This window comes from Toxorhynchites rutilus, chromosome 3 (assembly GCF_029784135.1).
Source record: "Toxorhynchites rutilus septentrionalis strain SRP chromosome 3, ASM2978413v1, whole genome shotgun sequence".
Classification (NCBI taxonomy): domain Eukaryota; kingdom Metazoa; phylum Arthropoda; class Insecta; order Diptera; family Culicidae; genus Toxorhynchites; species Toxorhynchites rutilus.
Genome location: NC_073746.1, coordinates 49,187,812 through 49,206,269, shown reverse-complemented (window position 1 = coordinate 49,206,269; position 18,458 = coordinate 49,187,812). Strand labels below are relative to the sequence as shown.

Here is an 18,458-nt window from a genome sequence, read left to right as displayed (position 1 = left end):
AATTTAACAGCAAGCATGTTTTAGCAAGGGGGATAATAGAGCGAACGATTGGAGTTCTAAAAAATCGATTTCGATGTATCCTTGGTGCTCGTCAGCTCCATTATACGCCTACCAAAGCGGCAAAAATTATCAGTGTTTGCTGTGCCCTGCACAATATATGTTTATATTTTAAGAACGACAATGATGAGGTTCAGTCAACTGAATAGATGTTTTAAAGTGTCGAATTCCTATATTCTAGATTTTATATACCCTTCATATATATGTTAAATATTTACAAATAAATATTTCCTTCACTGACGAAAACATTAATTTACATAGTATAGTTTAAAACACATTCAATTATATTTATTATCGTGAAATATTACATCGAAAAACGCATGATTTATTCAAGTTGAGGTAAATTCTATAGTTTTCCATCATTGCAGCATAACAGTATCCATTATTTGTCTTGAGAACTGATTCAAATCGTATAACTTGCATATTCTAAGTTGTATATAAAGTTGGATTAAATCACACTCGTTTGTAACGTGGATTAAATTATACATCGTATATATCTAAAATTGTATAAAATGGGAAAACCCGATTTTATTTATCATGATATTACTAAATCGTAATTCGATAAAACAAACATCGGTTTTATGATATTCTTGAATGGCGTTAACGTTCGCTGTGGAACTTTTGCCGTCTCAACGTATGCATTAACTAGGGTCATTCATTAATACTTGGTTGAGATTTCTATGCCGAATAACACGCCTTGAATGTACTCTGGAGTGGCAAGCTCTAGAATACGCGTGACCACAGCAAACCGGAAGAATTTTCTTTGACGAAAAATCCCCCGGCCAGAACGGGAATCGAACCCGAACACCCGGCATTATAGTATGGGATATATAAATAAATTTCTCAACCACTCTGCAGACTGCCTATTGGACTCAGGAGTGTGGGATTGGATCCACGTTTCATCCATTGTCACAAAACGTAGAACGAAGTCAACTCAATTTCGCTTCAACAATGCCAAACCGACTATTGAATCATCAACTCGCCGCTGTTTTTGTCAGCAAACGCGGCACCCACCAAAAACAATATTTGATCCAAATACAATGTTTTTCTGTTTTCATTTTCTATACGAATACTCAGGTAGAACTTAAACAACAGTAGCAACGATCCTGACCACCTACATTCTTGTACCAGCGCCATAACGTATCACATGTTGAAAACATTAACAAGTTGGACCACAAACATGCACCGAGTCACCAACTACCACCTAGTCAGTGACGTGATATCTCACATGTTGATGTTAGCATTACTTATTTAACGTGTGTTGTTGTTCATTGACTTGACCGATCTAGGACAATAGGCCACTTTGTTTAATATAAGTAGCATTGAAAAGTGAACTGTATCTTTATAGCTCAGACAGGAAATAAAAATGATTCTTAGTTTGTCAATCGAACTGTGTAGTTTTAACTCGATCAGGTTCGTCACTAATGCTATCAAAGCTTTGAACAATCAGAAAACCATAACGGCGACACGAATCAAAATGAAATCTTCAGCATCTTATTAAAAATTATAACAAACACTAGTACTTGTATATTTTATAAGACACTACAAAGAATCGATTTTTGGTACTCTGAAAGATTGGTGTTCGAATTTTATATTTATCAAAGCAATAAGTAGACCTTACATAAATGTAGTTTTGAAATTATGTATTTTTTATTTGCATGTGATAATTTCTCACGAAGGTACAACCTTATTTAAATTTTCGATATCGCACTTCTAATTTTTCGAGTAGTTTTTAACTATTACATTCGAAAATGTAATATATTCACATTACAATATATACTTTTAAAATTCATGTCATTAAATTACAACATAGCTTAGCATTCACATTACATTACATTCACATTTGTTTTAAAATCGAAATGTCTATTGTAGACGGCTTAATTCCATCTCAAGAATCCTTTTTTTAATTTTCAGTTTTTCCAGATTAATTCTCTCTAATTCCAGATTGTGCCTCTGATTTTCCATCAGCACATTGTTGATAGTTTCGTTTATGTTCTCTAACTGTTTCGAAATCTGTCTGTTATAATGAACCAAATCAGCAGTTTTTTTTTCAAAGCATTTTAGAATATTGGTGACCGAGTCATGAAACGTTGCTTGGTTTTGCACTTGTGTCTCCAGCAATGTGTGCATTGATGTCCTCCTCTTCTTCGATGTATGCGTCTCATTATTCTCATTGGCTCTATCCTCCGGAATTCGATTATCTTCAATCGACGCAGATTCCCCACTGTCATGAATTGATTGATTTGCGCTAGGTTCTAGCCCGAAACTGCAAGTGTCGGCTATGCCCTCAACTGCTGGAGCAAGTCCTGCAAGAACAACAACTCGTTCCTCCAGCGCAGTAAGTTCAATAAACTTACTAGGACCCCCACCTGTAGCAAATTGCTCGCGACGGTTGTGGGCTAGCTTGCGTTTCGTGTTCGATTTCCAATCGAACCAGACCTGCAAAAAAACTGGTTTAGAGAAACGAATATAAATACAGAACTTTGAATGTATCTACCTTTTTCCACGCAGTTGAATCTTTAGTTGGTGGCCCAAGACTGTTCAACTCGGCTGCCACAGAATTCCAGTAGGGAGAAGCATTGCATTTCGCGAAACCCTTCGCGATATCCGGCTGCTCTTCCAAGAGATCAACCAGTCGGCTGTATTGATCCTTGTTTGTGCTTTTGGATTTCGATGGTTTCGACCTAAACAGTCCGATGGGAATAAAATGATTAGGTTAAAATAAAAAAAAATGAATGGCTTAAAACATTGTTCACTTACATTGTTCTATCCAGGTTCTGTTTCGTCTAGGTTTTAGAGTTGAAATATTCTATTGGAAATGTCTTTCTTTCTGCTTCTACAGCAATTTTTCACTGTAATTCAAATAAACATTAAAGCACATCACATAGAATTTCAGAATTAAACATAAAAGAAAATGAACTTTTACATACCACATCACCTGAATAAACCACAAAAACGTAAACATCGATTGAATTTTCTTCTACGCTTCGTCTGATTCGCAACCCAACATTAACGTTTGACTGACAGGCGAAAAAACACTTTCGTACGAAAACAAGGATAGGACAATTCGTTCGAACGAACGATGTTCGAAAGTTCGAATGGATAGATTTCTTTCGTACGAAACCAAGGATACGAATGAGGCATACTTTCGAACGTTTTCTATTCGTACGAAAACAAGAATAAGGGTGAACATCATCGAAACAGCTATAAAAACCACTCAATAAAATGTTATTTGTGAGTCATAGCGTTTCATGTCATGAAAATCAATAGAATGAAATTGTGTTGATATCAATACAATTATTATTTTTACGTTTAATAGGGCTATAATGTATGTTTTAGCAACTTTAACATTGGGTAAGAAAATGGTCTCGCAGAGCTCGGAACACTGCCACGGCTGCCTATGCTCTCAAAAACAGTAAACGGAAAAGTATTACATTCAATAAAAATTAAGGCTCTCCAACGTGAATATGTGAAAACAATACGATCAACGAAGGAAAATATTAAGGAATTATCAACATCGAGTTACTATGCGGAAGAACCAAATTAATACCAAAAGACCCCCAATTCGCATGTGTTATAAATTTGCTCATGTTACGCTCGCGTATAATCAGAATTTTGCTTCATATGCAAATGCACCTTCTATATATATTTATATTTGCAATTGTTCATCGGAACATATCGTTCATACATTTAACTTTAGTATTGAATTGTTATTTTTTTTTCAAATGTATTCAAAGACTCGTGTCAATGAAGCGCCACACAGTCTGATAAGTAAATTGATCTATTTACGTGTGCTTTGCTCTTCTCTCACAAACACTATTACCCCATTTTTACTCGTGGGTTTACCTATACTACTACAATGGCTAGCTTCCACCTTCGCCTTAATTGAACTGTGAATTGTTTTTCTAAACGGTTTGTCCCGAAACGACAGAGCCGAGGTATTTACACGTGCGGCTTGCAAAATGTTCAGGTTACATACCGTTTCAATAATCAATTATGGATATGGTTTGAGTTACAACCAAAATTTTAAAGCTGAAATAAATAAAATGTGTTTTTTATAATTTTATCATTCTATTTTTGGGCATATGAATCTTCGTACAGCCCACCCTAATAGAACACTTTTCACAGTTCCGTTTTGTGGAAAAAAGGGCGATATTTAATCAATCGATGGTTTATCAAGTCAATTATCATTTCAAAACTATATTCTACTGAACTATACTATATTCTTTGTTCATATTTATTGAAATAAAATTCAAAACCTCAAGATAAGTTTAATGAAACGAGCTATATAACAATATCAATGAAAACAATTGCGTTGCGTACGGATGGCGAGGGGCGGTGCGCCTCCCGAAATGGTTTTTTGAAAAAAAAACTTAAAGATTTTGAATAAACGTAACGCGTGATTGATGATATTATTCAGGAAAAAAATATATATAAGGGTCTGTACATAAGAACAAAATTTTAACGTAGGGCTGTGATTGTACGAAAAATGTTTGAATTTAGTTTTTTTTATTTGTTCAGAAATAATCTTCCAAATAGTGGGTTTAAAGAACCCAGTCGTTATATGGATCGGTATTCTACAAGCGAGGTGAAAGAGTTGAAGTGGTAGAAAAATTTCGGAACTAATGGACAAGTGAATTTGAAGAAGTTAAGCGGAAATGAAAGCGTAGTCCTATTTTACCCGCGGCGAAAACTGTATCAGTAAGTCTACTCAAACACATAATTATCTGAACGTGAAGAATGGCCAATCCTGTACAGTTCCTGTCCCTGAGCTATACCACTCCACTTAAGCGTCAACGACCCTCGAAGAGGATGGAAGTGAAGTAGCGTGTTACTTGTTACCGCTGTCTCTGGGTAGGTTAAGTGGACGCAAAGTGAAGTAGCGTGTTACTTGTTACAGCTGTCTCTGGGTAGGTTAAGTGGACGCAAAACCACTTCCAGCACATTTCAAAGGTTCAAAAAAAACAATTAATCACACACTAATGGCCAATCATGCCGTAACCGTAACCGGAATCTCCTCGGAATACTTCTAAATTATCGATACAATTTAATTCAACGAATTTTGTAATGGCATAGTTAACGGTAAAACCTGTTTTTGTGCGGTTTTTTTGTGCTTGTTTTTCTATCTTTGATATGTATTTCATCGCTCTAAATAGAGACCGTGTCAGCTAATTCCCATTATTATTATTAATTCATTTATTTTTACAGACTCAGTTACTTAAGTTTAAAGAAGCGGAATTCTTAAATATAATTTTAAAACTATATTTACAAACAATTTTCTTACATCTATGGTTAGTAAGATGGGTAACCGATTACTCGCGGTGTACTCGAGTTTAGAAGGGTGACATATTTAAACTAATTCCCGTTGTAATGTTTTGTTTTGTATGTTTTAAGGTGTCAGTAGGAGTTTATTGGAAGCAGCAAAGAGTTGATTTTATTATCGGTGCAAGTGAGTAAGCCGCTTATGAAAGTGAAAAAAGGAAATGGAATGTTGATCACGAATGGAATCATTAGGATTTGGGTTATTTTATTAGGAAAACTTGTTTTATGCGGTCCCTATCTACCGTAAAAAAAAGGTTTTTTCAAATTGTGTAGTGAACACTATTTTTTAAAGCTACTGGTGAAGTTTATTACAATTTTTTTTCGTGCGGTCTCTATTCCCCGCACATAAACAGGTTTGCTTGTAAATATGTTCTGAACTGTTTCAGCCGAGTAAAAGACGCATGTCGATATTCTAATGATGTACACGTGTACAAGTATGACTTCACGATAATTCAAAAACGTGCGTTCTAGACATAAAACTTACTGCTACTTTTTTCACTTTCCTTTAGGCCATGTTCTCACTGCAGTGGGGTGTCTCGCCATTTTCGTACCGCATTCTGTTTAAAAATATACACAAAAATACCATTAAAGCCATTACTACCCTTTTGTTCTGTTTATTCAATCATGCACAAGAAGACAAAGAGTCATCATGTATTATTTTTAAACACAAGTCTAAATAGTTAAGACCTACATAAATATAAGCCTGAGTCAATTCAATCTATGACTACAAAAATATATAGATAAAAATAGCATTATCTCCTTCGTTACTACGTTGTCTTGAACATTGTAATAACTATATAGCCCTGTAAGATCGCGACTACTCAAGCTATCATAATCTGATTTACGTGGGTATACCCTTTCGATCTACTAAATCAGCAGCAATTTAAATTCATTTATTGCATTTTAACATAACCAAAAAACATACCCGATATTATGACATCCTAGACCACAATTACACAAACTGTTAGTAGTGAGACCTACATGATAAAAACATGATTTGAGCACAAATTGATTGGACAACATACAATATAATATAAAGTTAATGTCTATTATCGGTAAATGGAGAATAATTCATTTCACGCATCAACTCACATTATGAGCTAACGCCCGAATTTAGTCAAAAAGATTGCTCGTTGCGTCGGGGATGAAGTGAGTGGACAGTGCAATCGAAAGAAAACATACCCAATTGAATCGTCAAATTGTTAACTTTTTTTTACTATATTCACTGTTCATGTTTCAAGCGAAAAAAATTCTGGATAAATTTCCTGTCTAATGATATATAACACAACATATGTCGCAATAACCATTTTGAGTAATATGTGTTTGAAAACTTTTCGTAAAGTGACCCCCTATATAAAGACATAGTCCTGCATGCACTCGGCGTCCTTGTATCATGTTGTCGAACATAATTACATAATAACATAATTACAATATGAAATATGTATTCATGTATTGAGCATTTGCCACATCAGAAGGAATCGAAACGATAGCAAACTTCTTTGATTTTTCCTCCCTCCCACATATAGGAGTGCCAAGTGATTTTTCACACAATATGGGAAATGTGAATAAAAATAGGAAAATCATAATTAAATTTTTCAACAAGGTTTTATATTTAACTAGCTGACCCGGCAAGCGTTGTTCTGCCATATTATTCATTTCTAGAGAATATTTTGGTTGGTAAAAATAACGAATATTTTTCAAAAGAGTTTGTATGTTATCGTTCAGATCTGTAAACTTGATCTGAAATGATGATTTTCACAGAATTCGAAAATAAGAGGTACGCATATGTATGTTTATGCGTACCTCTTATTTTCGGATCTTCTCTTTTTATTTTGAATATCCTTGTTTTGTATATAAAGATATGCATAGTCATTTTTTCGAATTTTTCTAAGCATCTCAAATATATTCCAAAGTACTCTATCATTCTAATTTGGGTGAAGACAAACTCAGAAAATATATTGACCGCGCTGATCTGATCAGTTTTCCTGTGGTGATATTTTACACGTACGTGGGAAAATCTTTCTTATATATATATATATATATATATATATATATATATATATATATATATATATATATATATATATATATATATATATATATATATATATATATATATATAAATATAATATTTATTATGATTGATTTTCGTAATATCAAGATTTTGATTCAAAAAACCGGGGCTTAGGTAAGTTTACAGAACATAAACTGAGATATGTAACAAAAATGAGGAAGATTTCATAGTATATTACGCAAAATCGTAATTGCGATATATGTTATTATACAGATATCATCAGACGGGAAATTTATTTGCTCTAAAGACAAACAGAGAGGAGAGCAAAACGAATAAACAACCGAAACCGAATAAAATATTTATGTTTTCTCGATTTCACACGCCGAAATTTGACCCACAATGAGAGTTGCCACATTCCTGCATATAGTTCGCATTAGCTTTCATGATACCGTTTTTTTCTTAGTTGTTTCTTTTGAAATGTCTTCACAAAATTAAATATCTTCATAGTGAATGAAATGGAAATAAAATAAAATCTAAATTAAGGCATGTATTTACATTTGACAACCCTCCTCTCACATGCGCGCAGTTATAAATTTTGTCACTACTACATACAAACATATCTAAGAAAGGACCGGAGAGGTACAAATATCGCCGGCGTGAAGTATTTTCGCTTGCACGCCAGCAACATGCCAAAACCTCGCTCACTCACGTCAGTCTGGTGTGAACACATCGGTAAAAACACACACGATTAATCGTAAGCGTCACACGCCCTGCCCAAGCCAAGCTGACGCCCCGCTGCAATGAGAACATAGCCTAAACGGTTCAAAAAAGCTTAACTGGTTTTAGGAGAGTGTACTAAAGTGCACAAAGGTGGAAAGAGCGGTGCTGGTGGCAGCGAGTTGTATATATCCAAATGGATATATTATTCTGCATTACAGTTTCTGGTCCGAGGAAAATCGGGATCGGGAGAATTTGACTCACTGGTGAGTAGGGTAGACAACTTTATTTCGGATTCAAACATAGAACGCTTTCCATTTCTTCTCGGGATATCAGTTTAACAGTAATTAAATTGAAGTATTTTTGTTTAAACTGTTTTAGTGCTGAAAGAGCAATCATAGATGTTACCAATAACACATTATCGCTTATCCAGGCTTTTCAAAAGTCTTCAAAACTCCCCTGAATCAATGATCCAAATTTAAAAAAAAACCTTAAAAACTTGTTTCTGTTTCAGAATGATACACCCAAAAACAATGATTATCAGAATGAGGAGGACGTGGAAGACTCGTCGGAATCAAAGGAGAATCAGCATCCCACTCCAACTACAGGTGCAGAAATTCAATCTCCTATTCTGAGAGTCATCACACCATGTGGATCAAATCCAAATGAGAATCTGCAGGTTTTCTGAGTTTATCTTTTGAGAAGTATGTACGTCAGAACTGCCGCGATTTTCTTCTTCTTCTGTTTAAGATTTATGTCCATGTTTATGTCCTGATAAAAGTATTTCTGTGATGACACTCACAAAAATAGGTTGATTTATTCATGGCTGCCAACCAAACAATACAGAAAATCTAAAATTACTCGTCTGTACACCAAAAAACTCTTGGTCATAGTACTAAACGATAGTTTTCTACTACATACCTTCTATTATGTCATAGCTCAAACTTTCCAAAAATTGTTTCCGAAATCTAATAGAACTTTGACTATCATCTCTATGTTATAGAGAACTATATCATAAATTTCATGCATCGTGGGGCAACACCGTAATACGTAGTTCTCACTCGTAAATTGTAAAATCTTCAGATACAGTTTTTGTTTAATACGAGGTGTGTTTTCGACCGAACAACCTTTGATTGCATCTCCATCTACGACTCGCTCCAAGAATTAAACGAAACTACCGTTTTGGAGCAAATCGTGACGGGTGATGAAAATGGATTATCAATGTTGAGCGGCAGACAACTTGAAGTAAGCGATATTAAACACCATTAGCTAACTCCAAAGCTGGTCTTCACTCAAAGAATTTCATTCACTGTGTCTGATAGGATTGGGAAGGAATTTAGTATTATGATGAGCTTGTATAATCAGTCGATATATTATCTTAAATATTGCTCTCCACTGGACAAATTGAAGGCAAACATATCGACAGCATGAATAATAACTTTAGCAGTTTTCGACGAGAATTCAAACATATTCTGGCAGGATAGATTTTTTAAGCTCTGTGAAAGATAGTGAAAGATTGTGCAACAAAACTATACATATACAATTGAATAAATGTATGATTGCCTATGAAAACGATGCTGTTTTCCCCAAATATCAGCGCGAGCTTCCCGAACAACCCAATATAAGCTACCCTGATTTCTTCCTGATTTTTATTTCCATTTTTCCTGATTTTTCAAAATTATAGTTGTCAACCCTGTCCGTGACCTTAGCCCATCTTTCAGGCAGCGTACGGATTCCATGATGGTGGAAGTCTGGGGTGGCATTGCGCATTTCGAAACGAGTAACTCGTTTCGAGAAAATTCGAATTGGTTTCAGTATTATGTATCTTTTTCAAGTTCATATTTTCGGTGTCCTAGATTTAGAGCAAAATTTGTTTCGTAGAGAAATGTAAAATTTTTGGGTTCATAAACAAATCACTCGTTTCGAAATGCGCAATGTCACCCCTGATTGATTTGAAGCGATCCAGTTATCAAGCCATCTTTCATTAGATTGGATTTGTTCTTCTAAAAATTCTGATGCCATGAATCGGAATAAAATGCTATCCGAGGAATGTCTGACGAACGTGAAGGGTGAGGTAGAACCTCTCAATCCTCTCTTTATAGTTTATTTTTGACAGATTCATGAACATATGGTTCGGCGTTGTAATGATGTAAAATTATTTTGTTGTATCTATTCACCATTCCGGATTATTCCGCCAGAGCTCGGTTCATTGTAGTCGGTACCTTTCACCAAGGATAGTACCAGACGGTAGACGCCTGCAATTGTATGTTTCGGAATTCTGTATTCTTCATCATTCATATCAAAATCATTGCTTTGTTGTAACATTTTTTCACACTTACTTTTCGATGGAGCATATTCTTTGTAAGCTTCAATAAGAAATTTGAAGCTGAAATATACGGTTTTCAAATACATTTGTCGCCAACTTCAACATAATGCCAAGAGTACAACGTTCGCCAAACACTATAAATCTGTGACGATCCATGTACGCCTGATAGCAGAACATACCTTGATTGTATTTTGAGTGGGAAGCTGGAAGATGCGGGTACTATAGCAGTACCTCTGAAAAGCTTTATTGTAAAAATAAATCCCTCGTTTGAACTGAACGTAAAAATCCTAGAAGGGGTTTTATACAATGATGCCCCTAACAAGTTGTTTTTGGGATACGAACTTAATTACTATTATTACCAATCAAACTTAGCATCAGAATAATCTATTCCGTTCAATGTTTAACGAGTTGTTGATTTGATATGAGCATTACGATAGGCAAATCGTTTTATTGTTAAACCATGAGACTAACTTGATTTATTACTGTTCGCATCTATGTCCAGGGTGCAATTTATTAATTATTTTATGTGCCTCAGTTCAACGAAGATTACTTCCGACGGGCTTGAACACTCATCGTGCAGGCAAACAATTACGGCGGCTGGTGAGGAAAAAAAAAGATACTGAGAATGGATATGATTGAAAGTCTCGTATAATTGGTTCAGTAATAATTGCGCGCTAGTGAATATGCAACAGATATCTTTGCATGACACCTGGAAAGATATGAATGAAACAATTGTAGTGATTGAGGAGATCAAATCCCTATGATGAATATCATCTTCTATCGATTGTTGGAGAAAATCGGTGTTGAACAAACACGCATCGCAAAAATAATCGCGCCAAATCTGGTTTTATGAAACTTGTGGAGAGTTTCCAGTTGGTAAACCCACCGATTGGGGTAAAAGGCAGCGTCGTCAGTATTTTATGAACTACCGATTCTAATGTGAGAGTATACCGCACAAGTGTAATTGATTTCTGGTTAAAGCATGGCTTAGCAGCAGCGTAGCGTTGAAGTATCTTTGATGCAGCGTTAATAACGCGGCTTCAAACCGCAATAAATCGTTTCAAATATGAGCGCAGAATTGGAATGGACAGATTGTTGATAATCGCTTGTTATTTGCATGGCGTTGCACCTCAACGTACTAATGGAAATTGCCGAATGATTTACAGCAAGTGCAGTAATGTGTTGAGCGGGTTTGTTCTGGTTGATTAGATATTCATAGTTTTAGACGTTTTCGCATAGTTCGAGTAAGAAAAGAACGTTAGTTTGTTCTTCTTACTAAGTTGTCTGGGAAGTTCATACTACCACTGATGATTAACCAATACTAGGCCGATCTTGAATAACCATCGACGACCCGTGAATAAGCAGATTTACTATAGATAACTGAAACCACCGTTCATGATCATCTTGGTTACGTAAATTGCTGCGATTGAGTTTCTTTCCGAATATTCCGTTCCACAGCTTGAATGAACTGGATCTTACTGTTCATTGGAGATTTATGTCATGTGCTCTGAACAGAGTTGTATTGAGTCTTGAGAGTAAAAATTAGTTGATTTCATCTTTCAAAAATGGCTCTGGTTGTGATAAATGAATCATAGCGATAACTGATTTCGACAATAATTCGAAGAGAATGAAGATTTCAGCATTAAAGGAAGTTCTAGCGCTGGAGGAAAGGTTCAAGAATCTGGAAATTGAGTATCTCATGAACAGAGAGACCATATCAGGCTATTCTTCATGTGTAAGCAGTTGATTTGAAGATGAGATTGTTTGCATCGGATTGCGACTTGAAAGGAAGACCAGATTTTTTACGACAACCCCAAAATAGAAGAAAATACTACGCTAAACCTGGGCAATTGTCGCCATCGACCTCGACATCAACATTCAAGTTTAAGTTTCATTCAGATCTTTCCAGAAGGGTTGCACTCCAGAATAATTTATTCAAATGAAGAAAATTTTATATTTTACTAGCTGACCCGGAAAATTTCGCCCGCCCAAAATTAATTTTTCGTTATCACATTCACGTTTTTTTTACTAAGCGCACGTTCATGGGTCCAATCGCAAAACTGTTCATTGATTGATCTTTTAGTCTACTCTTTAAAATTAACTTTAACTATAAAAATCCTAGTACTTCTACCAAAACTAGTCATTAGAATATAGGATAGTTTTCAGACACAATTTCAATAACATGTTTCTCCGTTACATGGAATAATGCAGAAAAAAGATAGAATAAAGACAGCCCTGAATCGGACAATTCCTTTCTCGAGTTTTGCTCTTATCAACAAATTCGGCGATCCATTTTTATTTATATAGATCGAAGAAGCTATTTAATGTAAGTTTTATTACATTGAAATCCATTTCCACTTTCGAACAAAGATCAATTTCGTTAGCGCAAACATCAAATGGACTAACAACGCTTGTCACTACGAAATTATAGAACATATGGGAATTGAATTTTCGCAAATTATCCCATTTTCTTCAGAAATTTCCGAAAATTTTCAATTGTCATGTTTGGTTGGAATATGTTTTATTGGAATATGTGTATCATTTTCATGGGACCCCCTCCGTTCCAGAGGAGAGAGGAGTGTCATACCATCAAAGAAATCTTTCCTGTATCTAAAACCCTCACATCCCAAATTTGATTCCTTTTGCTTGATTAGTTCTCGAGTTATGCAGAAGTTTGTGTTTCATTTATGTGGCAGTAGAGAGGGGATAGATGTGTCGAATCACCATAGAACCATTTATTGCCCCTTAAAACCTCACATGCCAAATTTGGTTCCGTTTGCGTGATCGATTCTCGAGTGATGCAACCTCCCTTTAGAGTAGACACTCCTCCCCCTACAACATCCATATACCGAAATTGGTTCCATTTGCTTGATTAGTTCTTGTGTTATGCAGAAACTTATGCTTCAATCTGCCATATGCCGTATCGATTTGCTTGATTAATTCTCGAATAATGCAGAAATATGTGTTTCATTTGTATGGCAGCCCCCCTTAAGGAGGGGGAGGAGTGTCTACTCACCATAGAAACGTTTCTTGCCCCCTGAAACGTTCACATGCCATATTTGGCTCCATTTGCTTGATTAGTTTTCGACTTATGCAGAAATTTGTGTTTCATTTGTATGGCAGCCCCCCCTTAGAGAGGAGGAAGGAGTGTCTAACCACCATAGAAACATTTACTGCACCCTAAAACTTTCATATGCAAATTTGGTTTCCTTTGCTTGATCAATTCTCGAATAATGCAGAAACCTGCCCCCCCTTAGAGGAGGGGAAGGGGTCTCGAATTATCATAAGAAGCCTTCCCCGACCCCCAAAACCCCTACATACCAATTCTCATGTCGATCGGTTCAGTAGATTCCGAGTCCATAAGAATCAGACAGACAGAAATCCATTTTTATATATATAGACTAGCTAATACGTCAAACTTCGTTCCGCCTAAAATGGATTTTTTTTGTTATCAATACCTTCAAACATTCACGTTTTCTTGCTAAGCGAACGTTCTAAGACCATTCGCAGAACTGTTCATTGATTTACCTTAAAGATTTTTCAATCACTTGCAAATAACATGTTTCTCCCTTACATGGAATACATATTTGATACAGAAAATATAATAAAATGATGACATCTCAAATCAGACGATTCATTCCTCGAGTTTTGCGCTTACCCCTTTGTTCGATTAGTTCTCGGCAGGGCCTGACAATTTCACTTCAATTAGCACATCGTCACTCAATAATGTGTCTATCGCTTCTCAGAACAGAACCAGAACCATGCAGGCTAAAAATATATCTATTCTCTTTTCACGCACAATAAGAAAAATATCTCGTCTCTTTCGTACATATTCCTTTCATTTCACGTTGATTCCTTTCATTCTGCAAACAAAAGCGACGTTAGAAATCGTCACTTGGAAATTAATTTGAAGCATCCATGTATTCTGGCAGTTTGTATAGAAATGAATGTTTCCTTGTTGCATTCGAAACTTATTCACTGAAACTAATGAAAACGGTGCAGTGAGGGTTGTGTAGTATGCCTGCAGGAGTAATTATTTACCGGCGCTAGTTGTCAGTGTGAAATTAGTGATGAAACGGATAGTAGTTTGGTCGGATACTGGATACCGGTCAGCTTCGAGTCCGGATAGCCGAGTATTCGACAGCCCGATGTTTGTGTTTGTGCACGTGTATTTGTATGGGTGTTTGTGTATGTTCGCGCGTTTTTTGGGTGTTCGTGTGCGTGTGTGCGCGTGCGTTTGGGCCTGTTTTTTTTGCTTGCATGCAGGTGTGCGCTTTTTTTATGCGCGGGCATGTGTAGGCGTGTTTGCGCGCATTTGTGCGTGTTTGTGTGCGCGTGTGTACGTGCGTTTGCGCGTTTTTTTCTTGCTTGTGTGCAGGTATGCGCGTTTTTTGTGCATGGGCATGTGTGGGTGTGTGTGCGTACGTGTGCACGTATTTGTGCGTATTTGTGTGCGTGTGTGCCTGATTCTTTCCGTGCGTGCGTCTGTGCGTGTGCACGTTTGTGCGCACCTGTGCGTCCATTTGTATGTTTGTGTGCGCTCGCGTTTTTGTGCACATGTTTGTGCATGTTTGCGCGTGTGTGTGCGTGTTTGTGCACCCAATGGTATGTGCGTGCGCGTGCTTCCGGCGTTGTGTATGCGTTTGTGCGTGCGCTCCCAATTCTGCGTGGGCATGCTGAAAGCACAGACCTAGTCGAAAATCGCGTAATTTCGAGCAAATCGTGTAAAAAAATCGCGTAATTTCAAGCAAATCGCATAAAAAAATCGCGTAATTTTGAGCGAATAGCGTAAAAAATATCACGAAAAAAACGCATAAAAAAGAATCCAGCGTACTTGCAAATAATATGCTTCTTCGTAACATGGAATACATGTTTGATACAGGAAATATAATAAAATGAAGACAGCTCAAATCGGACTATTCTTTTCACCCTTAGAGAGGGTGAAAAACTCGAGAAAGGAATAGTCCGATCTGTGCCGTCTTTCATTTTATTACATTTTCTGTAACAATCATGTATTCCAAATAACAGAGAAACATGTTATTTACAAGTGATTGAAGAATTTTGAACACGGTCCGCGACGATCCATTTTGGTAAAATAAAACTTATGTTTGAAAGCAGCAAGCATCCTCTAACATGCGAAATGAAAATAAATATAACCCGTTCAAGCAGTTTTAATCGTCAGTGAAAGCTTCTGCTTTTATACTTGTAAGAGAACGAAAGAGGAAAGGAACGAAACAAAAGAATCAATGTTACTGTATGTGTAGAGAATATTTCGTTTCCACTTCACCCCGATACACTGAAATTAATCCACCGAAAATGACTGTAGTGGAAGTGAGAGTTGTATGAATAAAATTCAATCACATTTATTAGCTTCGAAAATAACTAGCTCTGGTTCTCGGGATATACAGAAATTTGTATTTCATTTGTATGGCAGCCCTCCTTAGAGAACTTAGAGAGGAGTGCCGAAACACAATAGAAACGTATCGTGCTCTATAAAACCTCCAAATGACAAATTTGATTCCGTTTGCTTGATTAGTTCTCGAGTTATGCAGAAATTTGTGCTCCATTTCTATGACAGTCTCCCCTTAAAGCGTTGTACGTACCACAATATGCCAAATTTGGTTTCGTTTGCTTGCTTAGTTCTTGGGTTATGCAGAAATTTGTTTTCGGATTATACGCGACAACCAGTTCCATAGTAAATCTATAGGCCTTTCTAGAATTTTTCAGTGAGTGATAGGCTCATACATTTTTGTTTTGATAGTGGCTTTCACATTATCTGGCGCACTGGTGTATATGGGTAGTTTAATGATTTCTGTATCGATAAACCATAGTTTTGATACTGAAATATCATTTTCCGTGTTCGGAACTCATTTTTAGTTTCCTTTTGTGTTATCCTCGATTTTCGTTATTCGCGGTGAGCTAGCCAGACTATTCCGCGGATAATCGGGGTTCTACTGTACTTTGTGTCGAGCAAAACCGTTGTTTGTGATTTCATCATTGAGAAAGACTGTTGCCTGCTCGCTAGAAAGACTGTCAATTGAAACTACTCAAATGAGCTATATTTATTATCAACGATAAATTGCTTGATTCGCATGCGAAATAATGCATGCAACTATTCGATTAAAAAAAGTATATTACCCAAAATTCGTGCAATATTGACGAACAAAGTAAATGCAGATACACGAACACGAAACTGGTTAGTGGTTAGCGCCACACATTATCATGCCGGGTGTTCGAGTTCGATTTCCGTTCTGGCCGGGGGATTTTTCGTCAAAGAATTTTTTCTGACTTGTGACCACATTACACGTATTTTGAAGTTTGCCACTCCATAAAATATCAAAGGTGTATTATTTGACATAAGCAATCTCAACTAAAGTACTAATAAAATTGACGCAAACTAATGCCTACGTTGAGACGGCAAAGGTTCCACTTGGAACGTTAGTGTAATTCAAGAAGAGGGTATGTTCCGGTAATAAAACCCGACTGAGAAAAAGCTAAAAGTTATCTCAAAACATCTCACGGAAATTGACCAACAGTGGCTGACGAAATGAGTGACCAAACTGATAACATACCGTACCATCTATAGAATAGTTAAAGGTGATGCACAACTTTTAATTTATGGAATAACATGCGTATATGTCGTACAGCGCGTGACAACGCTTGGTGCGCTTTTTGGGTCGATGAAATCATTGATCAGTTTATCTACAAATATCACCGAGCGTTTTGTACCACAACTAAGTAACACATCACACCTAGCTTGCCACAGTTGAAAGAAACATTCGACGAATGAATCACATTGCGTAATGCACCCGTGTACAGGCCTCTACGATTATGTGATTTAATACTGCTGCAAAAAGTGTTAAGAAATTGGAATTTCTTCGAGCCAGCCTAGGCAGCCGCTGCCGGAAATAATTTCCAAAATAAATTGGCAAAGAACTATGTGTTAACTGAAGCAGCAGCAGCACACGAGTTTCAAATTACCTGTCACAACCTGAACGAAAACACAACGCATGTCGCAAAGTGTTAAAGCGGAAGGGTTAAACTTGTCAGTTCTTTTCAGGACTATTTTTCCAAAAGAATTTCCTCTTGCAAGCTCCAGCGTCCAGAGGCTAGAAAACAATTACCATTAGTCATGTTCTATTCACACGAATATCTCGGGCTCATGAGATGATTTGACGAATGGGAAGGTTTCATTCATACGGATCTCTTTTCACTGTATCTCTTCCATTTGATTGAATAACCGCTTTTGCATTCATGTTATTCTATTTTTGATATCTACTTTTGTCTCTATCAATTGAAGTAGAGATTCAATTGACACCCGAAGATATTTTGGTAAGTTTTCAGAGAGAAACAGAGAAACAGCAGGTTCGACAAGAGTGATTTTTTGTTGCTTTCATTCTTACACTTCTTGCATTACTGTGAGAGTGTGACGTGACACATAAGTAAGAGGGCATTAGAAAATGCTCGCGTGCTCTGTTCATGTCTTGTATGCAAAATAGTGAATGAACCAAAATCGTGCTTCACCACGGGTAACCGAGGTCGTGAAAATGAATGAATGGCTTTCGTTCGACTCAATACATTCATCTCATTTGGATAAAAAGGAATAGCTTTTCGTTCGACAATGAACCGTTTCGGATCTCAATTGATAATGAATATCGATCTTAAGCTATCAAGCCATGCTTTTTTATGACCTCGCAGTCTTCATCGATTTTATTCGATTTAGTTTGAATTTTTACCCCACTGCCAGAGAACTCCATTTTCGCCGGAGAATCGCGTGACATCCGACCAAAGCCTCCGCTCTCGTGCCATCGATTCAACATACACAGTGAGACAAATCTTCGGAGGAGGCTTCGCCATCTGGTGGAGAGTACTCTTTATTGTGTATCACGCGTACATTTTGTTGTTGTTTTCATTCGTTGCCAAGATTGATGCGGTTATTAAATTTAAAAAAAATGATATCAAATGTCTTAAAATTGCATGAAACGTCGAGATCTACTGTCATTTAGAAAATAATATTTTGTC

At 36.6% G+C, this 18,458-nt stretch overlaps 1 protein-coding gene across 2 annotated transcripts; it reads right to left on the bottom strand.

The window, feature by feature from the left end:
- Positions 1–559: 559 nt before the first annotated feature.
- Positions 560–3,235, bottom strand: LOC129775154 (uncharacterized). Of its 2 annotated transcripts, XM_055779509.1 has the most exons (4): positions 2,988–3,235; positions 2,818–2,909; positions 2,555–2,741; positions 560–2,496 (listed from the first exon to the last, which is right to left on the bottom strand). In XM_055779509.1, coding segments are annotated over exons 2-4 (765 nt in total). In that variant the 5' UTR covers positions 2,820–2,909; positions 2,988–3,235; the 3' UTR covers positions 560–1,920. The 2 variants fall into 2 exon arrangements, with proteins under 2 accessions (XP_055635484.1, XP_055635483.1); XM_055779508.1 differs by having other exon boundaries at positions 2,818–3,235.
- Positions 3,236–18,458: the final 15,223 nt, after the last annotated feature.

Bases quoted from the DNA above. Each gene is read 5' to 3' on its own strand.
- LOC129775154 (XM_055779508.1), bottom strand. The intron at 2,497-2,554 runs GTAGATACATTC...GTTTTTTTGCAG, and splicing joins ATTCAACTGCGTGGAAAAAG to GTCTGGTTCGATTGGAAATC.